Source organism: Rattus norvegicus, chromosome 6, assembly GCF_021556685.1.
Source record: "Rattus norvegicus strain SHRSP/BbbUtx chromosome 6, alternate assembly SHRSP_T2T, whole genome shotgun sequence".
Taxonomy (NCBI): Eukaryota; Metazoa; Chordata; class Mammalia; order Rodentia; family Muridae; genus Rattus; species Rattus norvegicus.
The window spans coordinates 144,462,452-144,479,201 of NC_141539.1; the positions used below are offsets into that span (position 1 = coordinate 144,462,452).

At 47.1% G+C, this 16,750-nt stretch overlaps 1 protein-coding gene across 2 annotated transcripts in view; it reads left to right on the forward strand.

Annotated features, from left to right (window-relative positions):
- Rapgef5 (Rap guanine nucleotide exchange factor 5) overlaps nucleotides 1–5,649 on the forward strand; it is a 235,007-nt gene extending 229,358 nt beyond the window's left edge. For both annotated transcript variants that reach the window (NM_001395143.1, NM_001047915.2), the window contains 1 exon segment: nucleotides 1,925–5,649. In NM_001395143.1, the coding sequence (NP_001382072.1) occupies nucleotides 1,925–2,043 (119 nt within the window). In that variant the 3' untranslated portion in view covers nucleotides 2,044–5,649.
- Nucleotides 5,650–16,750: the final 11,101 nt, after the last annotated feature.

A 16,750-nucleotide genomic window follows, 5' to 3' on the forward strand; every position in this document is an offset into this window, starting at 1 on the left:
GACATAGATACACTTCGGCACACACAGAGATACATGAAATAAAATGCAGTTCAAAGATTCCAGGGCAAAGATGGGCAACCTGGTGTTAAGTAGAACTTAAGTAATACATCTTTGTTACATTTAAAAAAAATACATTGTATATAGAGAATCAGAACTCCTCCTACCAAAGAAGGTACTCCTAACTGGTGTGCATTCTTTAAATGTTTTTTCTCTAATGTTCTACTCACAGCTATCTACAGTATCCAATTAGGATCTGAAGCTTCTATATGTGTTACAAAGTAGAAAGTGGGAATGCCAAAATACAAAACCTAATAATCTAAACATTCGTGTTATTTGATACCGCTCAATATGTTCCTATGTAATACTGACATATGTAACATTCCTCTGTGGGCATTTCATTGAGCCCACAAGCACAATGCAGTCATCATAGAAAGAGTGACACTGTTGCTACCAAGGGTCCTCCAGATGTGTCACTGACAAGTCTGCGTCCATATTTCTCCCATCAGCCAAAGTGATCACCAAATATTCAGCTAATTGTAAAACTACTGTTCTGATTCATCAACGGTCTGCTCACAGTATGGGGACGAGGGTCCTATTGGCTTGGCTTGAACCTACCTACCACTCACCAGAAAGACTCCGCACAGACCGAGACAGAAGAGAAATTTAGCTGCCAGCTGTGTATGTTCTTAAATTGCATTGTAACTAAATCATCTGCCTTGCTCTTAACCGTTCCTTTCGATGAGCCTCACTAGCCAACATCAGTATGTGGGATAAAACAGGAAAATGTCACTCGAGACAGTTCCGTACTACAAAGTGCCACACAAGGCTTGACTGCGATTGCCAGGACTGCCTATCAGGGTGTCTTTTGAATGCTTGCTAATGACAAACTTAATCTGTATAGCCAGCTAGTGTTTACAAAACTAAAAGCAATTCCATAATGTCTTCCAGAGAAGTATTCTAGAACAATAGATCCTCAGTCATGGTTAACTTCTGGTGTTTACTGCTGAGACCAGGAAGTCCAAGAGTTACAAGCTACCTGTGACACATAACCCTTAAATTAATTTTTCTTGTTAAATATGTTCTTCATGGGCCTGCTTCCTGTAAGACTCTGTGAACCCAGTCAGCTCTTCCCTTCCCTAATGTGGGTTTTTGTTTCTTTCTCCCTTTCTTTCTTCCTTTCTTTCTTCCTTTCTTTTTTCCTTCCTTCCTTCCTTCCTTCCTTCTTCCTTTCTCCTGTGGTATTAGGCTTGTCTATTATCCAAGTGCTTTATCCCAGGACCTTTATGAAAACTGTCCCTAGCATGCCACACACATAGAGTCAGATCACTAACGTCTCTCTTGTGGCCTTTGGCTTTTTATCTTCTGGGATTGCTCTATCCCTGGTTCACTGTAGCCTACATGCATACTTTGAGAAGCTGCTTTTTCTGTACCCATTCCTTAGGATCTATTCTGTGGTGTGTGCTTTTTTTTGTTTTGTTTTGTTTTGTTTTTTTTCCACCCAAAAAGTAAGGACACAGAAGCGTACTAGATCTTAAATGGAGATAAACAGCTGAATAAATTATTTAGTAAGCCGTTATCTTCAAATGCTGATGCCTCACAGTCTTAAGCTGATTTTATAAACCAGGGCATGGGAACTTTCGCTCAGGAACCACTGGGGCCCGGATTCTCATCCTGGCTCTACCATTATGAGACTTCCGGGTTTTCTCATCTGTAAAGGGATAGTAGTGTGACTTCTAAATAGTCTCTCCAGTAAAAATACTACAAATACCTTGCCAGTCAGCCCGCCTGATCTGACCTGTAGTTGTCTTTCTTGGGACACAGAACCCGTCGTAAAGCTAACCTACTCTAAGCCATCATCACTGCTTTTAAGAGTAACATCTCCGCTTGTATAACGTTCATCATTCATTTTCCCTCTAAAACACAGGAAGCGACATGTCTCCAAAGGAGCAGCAAGAGCTGAAGTCCTATGTCAACCACCTGTATGTCATCGACAGCCAGCAAGCCCTGTTCGAGCTCTCTCACAGGCTGGAGCCTCGAGCCTGAGCTGCGCCAGTCCGTCCTGCATCTGCAACACTTTAGAGCAAGGGAAGGCTCCATTGAGCATGTTGCTTCCTGTAAGAAAAGAGGTCGCTGAGTTTTATCAGCAAACCATGAGACAAGTGCAGGAAAGCCAGCCAATGCACTTTCAGGAAGTGACACGTCAGCCACCAGAGGCGGGAGAGCTCCCCCACTGCTGTCAGGGAGAAGACAGGAGACAGAGCATCCTTGGAACAGGGTCCTCCTTGGGACGGCTATTTCATTCCAGTCCAAGTTTCAGCTTACGACGTGCCAGCATCAGGAGGAGATTGTTCATATGGCGGGAAGGACTGTCACTCTGTCTGCCCACCCTACTGCTGATTGGCTGCCTGCTCACCTTGTTGCCGATTGGCTGTTCAGAGACCGGAACACCCCTGAACCAGCAAGGGCATCTCCAAATGTCCCAGGAAGAGGAGAGGCCTCTGTTGCTATAAACTTAGCATCACCCTGGAGGGCACGTCCTTCTGTGCAAATGAGAAATGCCTGGCACACACTTCCTTTGCATCCACAATCATTGACCAACGTATACACAGATGAACTAGTTCACGCTCCACTGACGCACTTCTGTAAGCAAGGTAGCCTGGGTTTCTCATCCAATAAGGAGCTTGGCGTCGTTCAGTTTCTATGAACTTTCTTAACGTATATCGTCATTTGTTGTTGAGTGCAATTTTCAGAAAAACACAGGGCCAGGACTGTGGGGTGCTCAGTGTTAGCTTACTGGGGTGACGGAATTTCCAGTGTCTGCACTCTGGTGTCTGATGGAGCCTTGGCGTCCGACACTAACTACTCCGCCAGGCTCCCTGCCTACAGGATGCAGAACATCAGCCCACGAGGGAGGTGAGTGAGTGAAGCTGAGTATCTGAAGCTTAACAGTTAGCTTGCTAGACTCAGTGATTGAAAAGTATCCAGAGATGCCTAAAGTCTCACTTACATGGGGAGTCAGAGCCCCGTAGTCTACTTCCCAAGTAAAGCCAGAGTCTTTCTGCAATTTGCCTTTCACCTTCTTATTCTTTGTTTTTATAATTTGGGCCTCATATACCAAATAAGGCCTCTTGGAATTCTGAAGGACTCGTTAGAGGATCTCCCTGAATCCTCGAGTAAGAGAAAAGCTTGCGGTTAAAACAAGCCCACTCTCCCACCAGCTAGATACTAGTTCCTTCGCTGTGCGCAAATCCCCATCTGAGTATTTGGTCTGTGCATCTCTAGTCTTGAGTATGGGTATGCCATTCACATCCCTGGGAATCGGGGGGCAGGGACTGGGTCCACCCAGACCTGCTTCCTACTCTCCTCAGCACCTGGTTCTCATTCTCATTACTAAGGTCTGAGCTATGCCCGTTGCCACCTGACTTCCTGAGAGCTATGCTGTTCCCTGGTCTTGGGACCAGTGAGCCTGAGACACTGCTAAAAGGAACCATATGCTTTCAGAGAGATTGCATCCGATCTAGCATGTAAAATTTTAGCTCTATAAACTTACAGGGGGTTATAGAAACACTCCAACTGAGGGTGATTCACTCAGAAAATGTTTCTCGGGTCTGAGGGCTGGTGCATGAGACCAGAGCCACAGAACCAGGGAGAGCAAGCTGTCTTGATGTGTAGACAAACACAACCTCTGAGGACAGTACACACTTACAGCACAAACACGCGTGTCTTCCCTCCAAGCTAGCAACTGAGAGCGGGGCTAGTGTATCATAGCAGCTCATTTTGACATTGTCTGTATTAACTCTACATTGCCTCAAGCAGAGCCTTACCTTTAGAGCTCATTGTAGATGGAGATCTGTTTCAGTGGAACACTGTCTGTCTAGACTCCAGCTCAGCTGGGCTGCACAAGTCACATCAGCATCGTGCTTAGCACACTTAAGAGAACTCTGCAGGGCACAAATGGGAATAGCCCTGGAGAACATGGGGTGAGGCTGCTTGTCCCTCCAAAGCAAAAAGCCGGATGGGATTTATTTTCCCATCCTGTATACGGAATATCTAAAAAATCTCTAAATCCTTCTCAACTTTAACACCTGTTGCTAGGGATTTCTCAGTCAGCAGATTTAGGAACTTCAGACGCTTCACAGTCTCTTAAATCTAAAATAGGAAAAGTTCAGGATGGTCAGACCCTGTTTTCACAGGAAGCGCTTCTGAAGGAAGCCAAGCCCTGTATAGGTGTCCACAGGGGTGGACACTCCCATGCATGGGATGACTCCCTTCCTTCTCCAAAGCCTCCCGGGTGTCTAACTAAGGTCTCTTCCAGTTCTCCTTTGGGTTTTTGTGATTTCATGGGTCTCCATTCCCTCCCTCGATCCCATATAATTAGCATCTCCATCAGTGAGTGATACCTGGCCCTCGAGGGGTTCTTTGGGTCTTTGGATTCTGTTCCTGCAAAGCAGATTTGCTTGCAAGTTCCTACCCGAGTCAGAACACAGGTCCATCTAGGGAAAGTCATGGAGTTTCCAAACATTTCAAAGGATTTGCCTCCAAGTGTGAACTTGCCGAATGAATGGTTGCCATAGCACACGGTGTAACCCACACTCTACCTTTTCTGGTATCCTTAGTTGCGTTGAGAATAAATACCTTTTCCTACTCCAGTATCTACACGCGGGCAGTGTGGCACATACTTTGAATTTAGAGGCATGAGCATAAAGTCCCACCCTCTGAGTCTGTAGGGAGGTATTTCACAGTTGGGCCGTCGTTTTGAGTGAGGAAGTGGGGTATGGCCCCGTGGCTGCTTATGTAGACTTTTTATCCCAGAGCTCCTGTGGCTGCCTGAGCACCAGCCCTGTGGTTTTGTACACACAAAACCTGAAAACACAAAAACACGTGCACAGCAAAGCCTGAACCAAATGGCACAACCCACACAAGCTTATCAGAATTGGGCAAAACCCATTAAGCTTAGAAGACAAGGGCCACTGTAGCTGTCCAGCGTAGAACTTCTTCTCAACTTCAAAGACATGTCCTTGAAATTTCAGCCCACTCATTACTGAGTGGGCCCGTTTTGCTCTAGGGAAAACACATTTTGAAAATTGCCAAAAAGTCGGAAGAAATGTACTACTGTATAAAGCAAAGCTGTATATACTAAGTAAGCATTTTTAGCAGAGGAATATTTATTTGCATAGCCTATTTATTTGTATTCGTATTACGCTGTTATTAAACACCAGGATGAAATCAATGACCAGAAGCAAGGACTCTTGCCTTTGGACGTCTCATTGCTTAGGACTGCCATGATGCTGTCAGCTTGGGATAACAATTAGAAGATAGAAAGCCCACAGGCCGGGCATCTACCTAACTTCTCAGGGACTACACCTCGTAGTTTTCCACCATTATAAGAGCTGGTAAATATGAAACATTCGTTGACTTACCAGACTGCCATTGACAGTGTTTGATTTTTTTTTCTCATAGTTCATGCTCTCTGCCTCTGTGTATATGACTGTGCTGTGTATTTATCAAAGTAGGAAGCAATAATTTATATGTAAAAAAAATGGCCAAGCAATATAAGGTTAAAACTTACGTAAGTAACCATTACCTTATCTTGTATTTTCAAGTGTTTTTTAAATCTGCTTTTCCAAATATAACACTATGTTAAACATAGCGCTCATGCCTTGACTCTTCTGTCCTGTGCCACGGTGGCGTCCATGGGCCTGTGTCCTCTGTTCTAGTGCCATCGGGTACTCTGTCTGGAACTCAGGTTTTCTCACCGAAAGAGCTACATACAGACGAAGAGCTACAGGAACCCAGTCGCCTACCCTGCTGCCTGAAACTCTGGAGACCACCTGTCGGAAATCACACCAGGGCTCAATCCAAACCTTGGAGAATCCCACAGCTACTGCCATCTCCCCACTCTACTTGACTAGAGCTAGGAATGAGGAGAAGCCCCAGGCCTAGAGATTCCTATGACAGGATGGAGGAGCTGATTGGTGGAGCTGCAGTGGGCTCTGATGATGTTCAGGAAAGGTGAGGTAGCTGCCTCTGTCAGCCCTAATAGACTGCCAGTGTTTCAGGCCTTCTGTATCTCTCTCTCCTAGACTCAGTGTCCTGCTTATCAAATTCAGACTGCCCTGTGGCATGTGGTATCCCCTCCCCACAAGAGTATTATGTGTTAAGCCCTGGAATAGCCAGGTATCTTGTTCTGTAAGTAAGAGGACTGACCTGTGCAGTATGTTGTAAGTTTTGCAGGAAGCCTGTGCCTCCACATTGCTGCAGGTGAAAACGTCACCAGTCTGCATCTTGGAGCGAAGGCAAAGATGGATAGAGCCAAGCTCCAACTTGGGAACACCTTAAGCAAAACACAAAGCACTGGGGTTAGAACCCACTGAGGTGTGTCAGTGGTTTGTACTCAGCAGAACTCATCCCAAACTGATACAGTCTCCCAAGACACTTGTCAGTGAACTTCACCCTGTCTGCCTCTGACACTGCGACTTTGCAACAGGCTGCCCCTGCAGCCTGCAGACCAATGGTTGGAAATCACATGTTGTAATGACGCCCTTGCCATCCTATGGGAGAAGGGTAAAAGGATGAAAAGCCCATCTCTGGGAATTAGTCCTTCTGTCCTTCTGTACATCAAGGGGGGGGATGGGAGAAGCGTAAAAGGGGCAACGTTCTAACGACAGCAGCTGGGAGCAAAGAGGGTGCTCTCTACACTACTTCCTTCCTGTCTTAGCCATGGTCCCATTGTCACCCAGTCCTTGGGGGATTTTCGCACAGGATTCTTCCAGAACCAGAAGCTGTGTGGGAAATAGGAATGGGTGATCCTGAGCTCCAGAATTGGTAGGGAATAGAAGAGAAGGTGGCACCAGGTGGAAAGGTTCCTACCCGATTTCTTCTGCTTTCATTTCGAGAGAGGAACTTGGTTCCTATGAGTCAGAACCCCGTGCTCTTTCAATACAACAAAATGAATTTGTGGTCTTGGCGCCAGTGACCTACTGCAGGATGGATTACAGGGCGTCAGTCTCAATATTGGGTCTCATTTTTTTTGAGGTCTTTAGGATCCCCAATAAGCAGTCTCTACTTCCCTTCAAAAGTCCCTTGAAACAATTGAGATCTATTATAAAGTTTCAGATTTGTTAAGCTTCCTGAAGTAGGGTGTCCCCGTTATTGGAATCCGCTGGAATTTCTCTTACCTAAACAGAACAAGCAGCTGTCTTTCCAGTGCACAAGAAAGGCACACATGATATGACAGAGTCAGGTGACAGAGTCGGGTGCAGAGTCAAGTCAAGGACTGTAATATGTGGCCTCTGGGGAACTTGCTTAGAGCCCTACGTCAACAAGACTTGGAGCTTACTACTTGGTTTAGCCTCTCTGATGGCTTAGGAGGAACAGAGGCTACTATGGTTCCCAATTTCCCACCCCTCTCCACAGCAGTCCCAGAGCAAGCTCTGAGGCAGCTTCCTGAGCTCATTGGTCTTACCCATCTAGATTAGCTTTCTAGTTTCTCTCATGGCACTTGCACAACGGAGTTAAAATGCCCCCACTGGGGGTTGGGGATTTAGCTCAGTGGTAGAGCGCTTGCCTAGCAAGCACAAGGCCCTGGGTTCGGTCCCCAGCTCCGAAAAAAAGAAAAAAAGTGCCCCCACTTCCCCCCAACTCCCCAGGGAGAGGAACTTCCCAATGCCTAACCACACCTTGTCACCATTTATCTCCTGCTACTGCCTCACCAAATGTCAGATGTTGATGGGCCTGGGAAGAGAGCCAGGTGCTGCCGTGGGGTTTTCCAGCATCTTGGGAGTCTCCAGCATGAAGTAGGTAATAGGAATGCCAGGCACTCCTTGCTGGCTTTTCTCCAGAAGGATTCTGAAAGGCAGCCCCAGCTTCCGAGGCCACCCTGCCTGCCGTCATGCCCATGAGAAGTTCTGAGCTGCCAGGTCCTTCTACTCCTGTGCACCCGCAGAGTTCCTAAGGTGTCAGCATGGTTGGAGTATAATTTCTATCCAGAACCTTTGGAGAAAATCCCTGGAGTAGTCATCACCTTCTTCAGAGTCCTGATGAACCACAGTCACAGGACACACAGAGACAGCACAACTGAAGTCTCAAACACAGTCACCTGCAGGAAGACTGGTGCCATGGCAACATTGTTGCCAAGCTCTACAGCAACAGTGACTCCCGTCAGTCTCAGAGCTCTTAAACCTGGGGTGGTGAGGTGCGGCACCATCCTTTCAAGCCCAGTTTGCAGAAATGATCTTGAACTCTGACATCCCTTGTTTGCTGTTTGGGTAGGAGAAATTCAAGATGCCATTGGTAACAAGGTGCCTCACTTGTTCCAAGTAACTTTTGAAAGGTAGTAGATAGGCTGCTTACACAGGTTCCCAAAGGCCTTAGAGAATGGGATCTAATACTGTGCTCATTGCCTTGAAGTCTATGCTACAGCTAAATCACTGGGTTTGCTCAACTTGGCCTTCCTGAGTTCAATCCTCACTTAAAAGTCATCTCAGTAACTCACACCCTGGATCTTCTTCTCAACTTCATTCCCTACAATAAAGTCCAAAGTACCCTCATACATCCAAAACAGCCCCTTCCAAAACAGAAATCTCATCACCCTTCTCTCCAGACCCCCTTCTTCAATGACACATTGTAGACAGCAAAACAGCCTCAGCTGCAGATTCTTTCTGTCCTCTGAGCACCACCTCCCAAGTCGGACAGACAGATACCCCAGTAGACCAAAATCTTGGTGCCCTATAAAACATCTATACATAGAGGGAATGTGATTCTTACTATTTTCAATGCCTATTGTCTTAGGGTTTCTGTTGCTCAGGCAAAACACCATGACCAAAAGCAGCTTGAGGAGGAAAGGGTTTAAGTCCATTAGCATAAGTCCATTTCCCTGGAAATCAAGGCAATATCTCAAGGCATGAATCTGGAGATAGGAACTGAGACAAAGTCTATGGAGACTTTGCTTCTTACTGGCTTGTTTCTCCTTGTTTACTCCTGCTCTCTTACAGTACTTAGGACTACCAGCCTGTGGGTGGTACCATCCACAGTGACCTGTGCCGGCCCATACACACACGCGCGCACACACACACACACATCCTTGAAGAAGCACCCTGGGCTTGCCCACAGGTCAATTTGGTGGAAGCATTTTCTCAACTGAGGTTCTCTATTCCAAAGTGACTCTAGCTTACACCAAACAGACATAAAACTAGCCAGCATGCCTATGGAAACTAGCAGGCACCAAATATTTGTTGAACAAGTCAATATATTTAAATATACCTGCTAGTCAAAGGTATTAAATTGTGGTATATGTATGTGTGCCTCCTCTCTCTCTCTCTCTCTCTCTCTCTCTCTCTCTCTCTCTCTCTCCCCCCCCCCTTCCTCTCTCTCTTTCCTCTCTCTTCCTCTCTCTCTTCTTCCTCTCTCTCTCTCTCTCTCTCTCTCTCTCTCTCTGTTAGTTAAGGATCATGAGTCCTAAGATTAACCAGTTTTGAACACAGTGCAGGCCACAGAGGAGGTATGCACTGGGAGTCATTAAGAGCCCTTGTTGCTTGTGACTTTAAGCTGGTGCAGACCTAGGCATGCCTTTCTAGGTTGGTTTTTTGGGGGGATTTGTTTTGTGGCTTGACTGCTGTAAGAAATAACTGATTGTATTCCTTTGTGTTCAGTTGGCCTGTGCCTGGCCTCAGAAGGAGCAGGAAGGGAAAAGGGAGGAGGCTGGAAAGGAAAGCCTCACCCCTTCCTGCTCTGCACCCTGTGCTGATTCAGCGCTCTTTCGAGGGGTGTAGTCTGCAATAAATACACAAAAGAGCCCCAGGAGCCAGCATGACAACACACCAGGGCCTGCTGCCTCAACACAGGGTATGATATAGCAGAGAGTGGAGCAGTCCATGAAACAAGACTAAGTCTGAAATAAAAATTTTCCTCAAGGAGACTGGGGCCAAAGAATATGAGTGTTCCCAGTGCTTAGTTGCTTATAAAGGTGCTATGCAGTCATTAAACCCTGTTTACAGGGAATAGAAGGTTCTGCTTATCAGAGTACCAGGGAGAACAGAGACAAGGAAGTACAGATAGAAAAAGACACAGGCTATAACAAGTTCACACACTGAGCACACAGCAGGACACATTCGGGGCATGGCTCTCAGGGCACATCACATCACCATTGAATGTACACCACTAGGCAGAGTTCAGGACTGTTCTTGTCACTATTCCTGGGTGAGTGTGAATGCTTTCCCTTGGACACAATCTCACAGCAAACTCCCTGATCCACTGTCTCTTATAATCTTCGTGTTCCCTCTTCTGCAATGATTCCTGAGCCTTGGGTGTGAGAGTTGCTTTATAGATGTTTCCACTGATACTGGGTCCACACTCTGTAGTTTGATTGGTTGTGGTTTTCTGTAACGGTCTCCATCTGTCCCAAAGTTTCCTTAACGAAATGTGAGAACTACACTCCTCTGCGTCTATAGGGACAAATAGTTACAATGTATTTAGGGATTATGCTGGTTTAGTAAGGTTCTCCTCCAAGACCCATGATGTCACTGGCCCTGGGAAGTTGACCGGGTTTCCATCAGTGGTCATGGACTTTCCTCTTGTTCATTAGGTAGATTTTTTTTTTTTTTTTTTTTTTGCTTTTTTCATTTTAGAAGGTTATTGTTGGTTTTGTTTGTTTGTTTGTTTCTTGCTGTTGTTTTTTTTTCCAGAGACAGGCTTTCTCTGTGTAGCCCTGGATGTCCTGATATTCACTATATAGACCAGGGTAGCCCAAACTTGAAATCCTTTCAGCTCTGCCTTCCAAGCACTGTGATTATGGACATGTGCAGTGTAGCCCAAGCTCTCCTCAAACTCACTTGTACCTGAAGATAAGGTTGGGTCTTGTCGGTTCCCCCTTCTACTACCTCCAAAGTCTGGGATTAAAGGTCCAGTTTGAGAAAGTTCTTGTCTACAATGTATTTACCATACCATTTGTTGGCAACATGCTCTTTGCCTCAATAGTAACTAAGACATTTGCGACATCTGGTGGACATACAGTGGTCCTGCACATAATTTAAGTGAGAAGTGTTCACAGAGTGCCTGGTTAAATCAAATGACACAAAGGGGTGCAATTCCTACAAAGTTAGCTCTGCAGCTCTACTGGGATGTGGCCCTGGAGGTTTTTCTGCTTTTCTTTTGCTTTGCTTTCCTTCCCCTCTTCTCTCTCTCTCTCTCTCTCTCTCTCTCTCTCTCCCTCTCTCTCTCTCTCTCTCTCTCTCTCTCTCTCTCTCTCTCTCTCTCTCTCTCGGTAAGTAGCTGAACTAGAAAAGGTTGCCTTGGAGTTATCTGCAGGAGGATGGGTCAGGTCACCACTCACCCTCTGGAGGAATGAAGACGCCTGCCTGGCTCCCTGGAGCTGCATTTGCCCTGCAGCCTGCAAAAACCTCACTTCTGGCTGCTCCCCGACTCTAGCTACACCCTATGGAATCACATCTAGTCCATCCTGGCTGAGCAGCATTGACTTCCGGGCTCCACATAATGTCCTATCTCTGTGGAGCGATGGATGTCACAGGGGTGGTCTTCCCCTGTCTGCATTCTGTGTCTCTTCACTGAGATGACTCTTCTTTATATCCATCCAGTCCCTGGATGCTCATCATGGACCTTTGGCATGTTCTGGTGGATTCTCTCTCTCTCTCTCTCTCTCTCTCTCTCTTTAAAGATTTGTTTATTTATTATGTATAAGTACACTGTCGCTGTCTTCAGACACACCAGAAGAGGGCATCGGATCCCATTAATGATGGTTGTGAGCCACCACGTGGTTGCTGGGATTTGAACTCAGGACCTCTGGGAGAGCAGTCAGTGCTCTTAACCACTGAGCCATCTCTCTAGCCCAGGGTGGGCCCTCTTAACAGCCAAGCAGCTCATCCCCAGCCAAGTGAAGACATCTGAAATAGCCAGCCTCCTATGGACATCAACCTGTCTCCATGTGCCCAAATACGAATGATAGGAGTTTGTGTGATTATTGGAAGAGTCATGGTAATGATCACAGATTAGGGTAAAGGACACAGTTCCAAGATGACCCTTTAAGGGAGCATAATGATGACCAATGACCTGCCCAACTGAGGCAAAAAGCTGGTGGAACTGTTGGAGCGCCAAGGGAGCCCTTTCAGACTCTTCCCAGTATCCTGGTGTCTCTCTATCCCCAGAACTAGTAGCAATCCCAGCTCACTCCTGAACACAAATTGTAATGGCGAGTGGAGTCACTTTCCCAGTGGATTTCCAAAGCTACACCTGAAGCTAGGGCACCATTAGCCCATCCCTCCTTAAGGCTTGGGAACAGAGCTCCCTGGTAGAAGACATCAAATGAGGCTCGGCTGTGTACTCTCATGGGCTAGGGTGCTAAGCATCCATCCCCTGCTGTGCCCTGCCAGAGCAGCAAGGACCAAAAGCACAGGAGTTACACCAGGGGAAGGCTTTCTTTCCTTCCTCCTCCCCCTTGACTTGACAGCAGGTCTAGAAGAGCGAAATCTTCAGCTTCCATCATTTAGGCTGCTGGGCAAGTCCCAAGGTTTGCCCTTCCAGACCATTTGTTCTTCGGTGTAGGTGAAGTTTGAGATCCCTCCTCTCCTCTCCCTTCTCCCCTCCCCTCCCCTCTCCTCTCCCTTCTCCCCTCCCCTCCCCTCCCCTCCTCTCCTCTCTCTTCTCCCCTCCTCTCCTTCCCCTCTCTCTCCTTTCAGAGGCAAGGTTTCTCTGTGTAGCCCTGACTGTCCTAGAACCCACTTTGTAGACCAAGCTGGCCTTAAACATTAAGATCTACATGCCTCTGCCTTCCCGGTGCTAGAATTAAAGCCATGGGCTACCATGCCCTGCTGTGGCTACACTTTTCAACAAGGCCACTGTCCAAATGCTACCCAGCCTCCAGGGTTAGAAAAGCCTGCCTTTTCTATTGTGCATAAAGGTCACCAAGGACCCAGGACAAGCACACATAGGGTCTTGAAGTCACAAGATAGCCACAACAATGAGAAAGAGCAGGTATTGGAGAGTAGGAGATTGTGGATACGGGGCACAGTCCCTTCTCTGCCTGGCTGTGGTCCTTCTGTTTTGGAGATACCAGATGTCTTGGTTAGGGTTTTATTACTGTGAAGAGACACCATGACCAAGGCAACTCTTAGAAAGGCAAACACTTAATTTGGACTGGCTTACATTTTCAGAGGTTCACTCCATTATTATCATGGTGGGAATCATGGCAGCATCCAGGGAGACAGGGAAGGAGCTGAGAGCTCTACATCTTGATCTGAAGGCAACCAGGAGGAGTCTATCTTCCACAGGCTGTGAGGAGGCTCTCTTTTGCACCTGGCAGATCCTGAGCGTAGGAGGAGACCTCAAAGCCTACCTACATGGTGACACACTTCCTCCAACAAGGCCACACCTCCTAATAGTGCCACTCCCTATTGGCCAAGCATGCAAACACTCGAGTCTATGGGACCCAAACCCATACAAACTAAACTCTGGAAACTAAACCTCTTCGTCTTCTTTTTATTTGCTTTTCTCATTATTGGTTTTTGCCTTGCTTTGGTTTTTGCTTGTGAGACAAGATCTCACACTATGTAGCCCAGGTTGGGATGGAACTCACTATGTAGCCCAGGCTAATCTAGAGACCCTCCTTTGGCCCCCTGAGTGCTGAGATCACAGCTTGAATCTACCAAGTCTTCCCTCCGCTCCTACCGTCCTGGACCATTCAGGATGGGAGGCTCTAATTTGGAGGCGGGAGAACACAGCCAGGTCCTAGGTTTGTGGGCTTATCTGAGTCCTTATTATGTCACAGTTTTGTCATCTACAGGATTAATCTGTAAGTTGACCAACCATCCCAGTTTGCCTGGGTGGAGACATTTCCTGGGACACAGGAAATTTATGAGATAAAACCTGGAAAGTGCACCCAATGAGTGTACCATCCAAAGGAAAGACGAAGAAAAGAAATGAGGCATCAAAGGGTTCACAGTGGCCTGGGTCTCACAGCTGCCTTCTAAACACAACTCCCTACATATATGTCTGTCTGTCTGTCTGTCTGTTTCTCTCTCTCTCTCTCTCTCTCTCTCTCTCTCTCTCTCTCTCTCTCACACACACACACACACACACACACACACACACACACACACACACTCCTAGCCCAATAAAGGCAAAGAACTTTAAATGAAAATATAGTTTATTTAAGGGCATGAGAGGGCAGGTTCAGGGAGCTGAGGACAGTTGGGGTAGGGGCCAAGACATGAGTTACAAGTGAGGAATGTAGTCAGGGATATTACATTCGCTCATTCATGTGTTGGTCTGTTTTATTATTTTACAAAGTAACTGTTTGTTTTCTTCTTATTTTACAAAGTAACTGAAACTTGCTTGTGGAACCGTTGAAGTATGATAGCCACAGTGCCTGAGGAACTAAGTAAGGAGTCCTCAAGTATCCAGGTCCTGGGTGCGCAAAAACCGACTGATTCACTGTGTTTCAGGTGCCCTCTTGTGGCCAGTGTGCTCAGGAGGCATTCCAACCATTTCAGCTTGGCAAGGAGCAAGGTGGATGCGATAAACTATCCACACAAAGCTGATAGCTTGAGTTTGCCCTCCTTCAATCTACTTCTCCCCCCTACTGTGCTATGTTTTGTGTGCATCAGATTCTGCTGTTCACAAACTAGTTCACTGCCTTCTTCTTTACGTTTTATAACCTCAAGAGGAAACACAGGAAGGCATTATTAGACCTCTGAAGCATTGTCAGACACACTTAAAGAAGACTGAAAGCATAGAATTTCTAATTGCCCGGGGTCACAATGTGGGGCGGGTTGCTGCAGCAATCCTGCAGTCCCTTTTCCTTTGTTGGATGATACTTTGCAGGAGACCATGGATTTGGACCAGACACCTGCACCAGGCAAAACAGATCCAAACCATTAGATAAGTTATAGTAAGCAAGTTTTAACTAATTGTAGCCAGTCAACTGGGCTGTAAGTGAGAATCGAGTGAACCTGTAACCGTGTGATTGGTTGAATGGCTAGGTTGGAGCCAATCAAATCATTTTCTGTCCCTCACTTCAGCTCCCACATATGCTGTCAATGTGTGTGTGTGTGTGTGTGTGTGTGTGTGTGTGTGTGTGTGTGTGTGTGTGTGTGTGTAGGGAGCAGAATTCTGAGAATCACTATTACTGTGCTCCTCCCCACCCCCACCCCTATAAACACCATTCAGTTAAACCTGTCAGGATTCTTTTTGCTGTTTTTGCTTGCTTGAATTTGTGCTTGGGGTGCAGGTGGAGGGGGTGGGGATCGGGGTGGGGGTATTGGAGACAGAATCCAGGGCCTCTCAAATAGTAAGCTCTGCTTCTGGGTTTCCATTTTTAGTCTTTATTCCTTAGTAACCTTAACGTCTTGGAGAGAGAAAAATTATCAGAGGCTTGGGTGAAACGGGGAGTTTGCATGTAAACGGTGCAGCTGGGCTGGAGTCTAGCTCGCTGCTGGAGTAGAGGGCCCCCCTGCTGCAACTACTGAGGTCAGCTAACAGCTGGCCTGAGGAGCACACTGCGACGCTCTGACAGTATTATTGGAGTGTAGTTAACTCCCCTAGCTTGCCAGGCAATTGCACAGGACACAGGGCAATGGCGGACATCGGCCTAGCCTTCTGGAGTGATCCCATCTGGCACTGAGCAGCTGTCTAGTGGAGCACAGTCTGCAGATGACCTCCACCTTGGTGAGCAGAGTGAATCAGTCTTTTTCTTTTCCTTTTTCTTTTTTTAGAGAGGGTCTCACTCCGCAGTCCAGGCTGGTCTGGAACTTACCATTTAGCCCAGGCCAGCCTCAAAGTTTCCATAATCCTCGTGGTTCAGCCTCCTAAGTGCTGAGATCCCAGGCATGAACTACCATGCTTAGCTAAAACAGCCTTTAAAACTGTAGAGGGCCATTGAGATTGAGGAGTCCCCCTCTCCCCAGCTAAAGCTGGCTTGCCTGTGCCTTGGGAAGGATTTAGTCTCCTTTGCAGCAACTCGGTACTGAGACAGTGGGAGAGACAGGGTGTCTGTTTGCACACAGGTGTGCACACTGGGAAGCTCTAGAACTGTCCAGAACCTTCCCTCATCTGAAGGACAAACGGAGGTGAGAAGAAGTTACACACCTGGAAAAACCTGTCTCCTGTTCTAAAGTGGGGCTTTGAGGGTGAGAAAGAGGGGCCTCATTTGTCTCCATTCACTTCAGCTGCTTTAATGACCCTTACCCAGAGCGAAACCCACAGGCCATTTGGAGGGCCTGAGTAGATGAGAGCATTGGTAATGGGCAGAGATACTTATGACCAGGACAGGCTGGGACAGTCGTGGAAGGCAACTGTGTCCTCCACAGAGAGCTTTAGAGGTAAGGTGAGCTTCATCAGAGCTGAACACACCATTGCCTCTGGATCCCCCATTTGGTTCCTGTCCAGATCAGAGGTGACCAGAAATAATGGCCATCTGTCCACTGTTTCTTAGGCTCCAGCTGGGACAAGCAGGCCTGGCATGTCCCATCACTACCACACACCCTGCTGCAGCCCACGGGGGCAGAGACTCCTGCTTGTTTGCCTCTCCTCCTTCCCGGGTCTCACTCCTCCTTCTAGAAGCTGTGTATCACTTAAGGAACAGAACCAAACATTCATCGACAATCTCCAGTAGTCAGCGCCAGGCTCTGGCGCTTTGCATACGGTGTCTCATGGAATCTTAGTCAGTGCGGTGGATCAGACTAGAAGCTACAGGACTGTAAGCCAGGTGGCCGGAACAGCATGGTTCTTCCTTGGTTCTGAA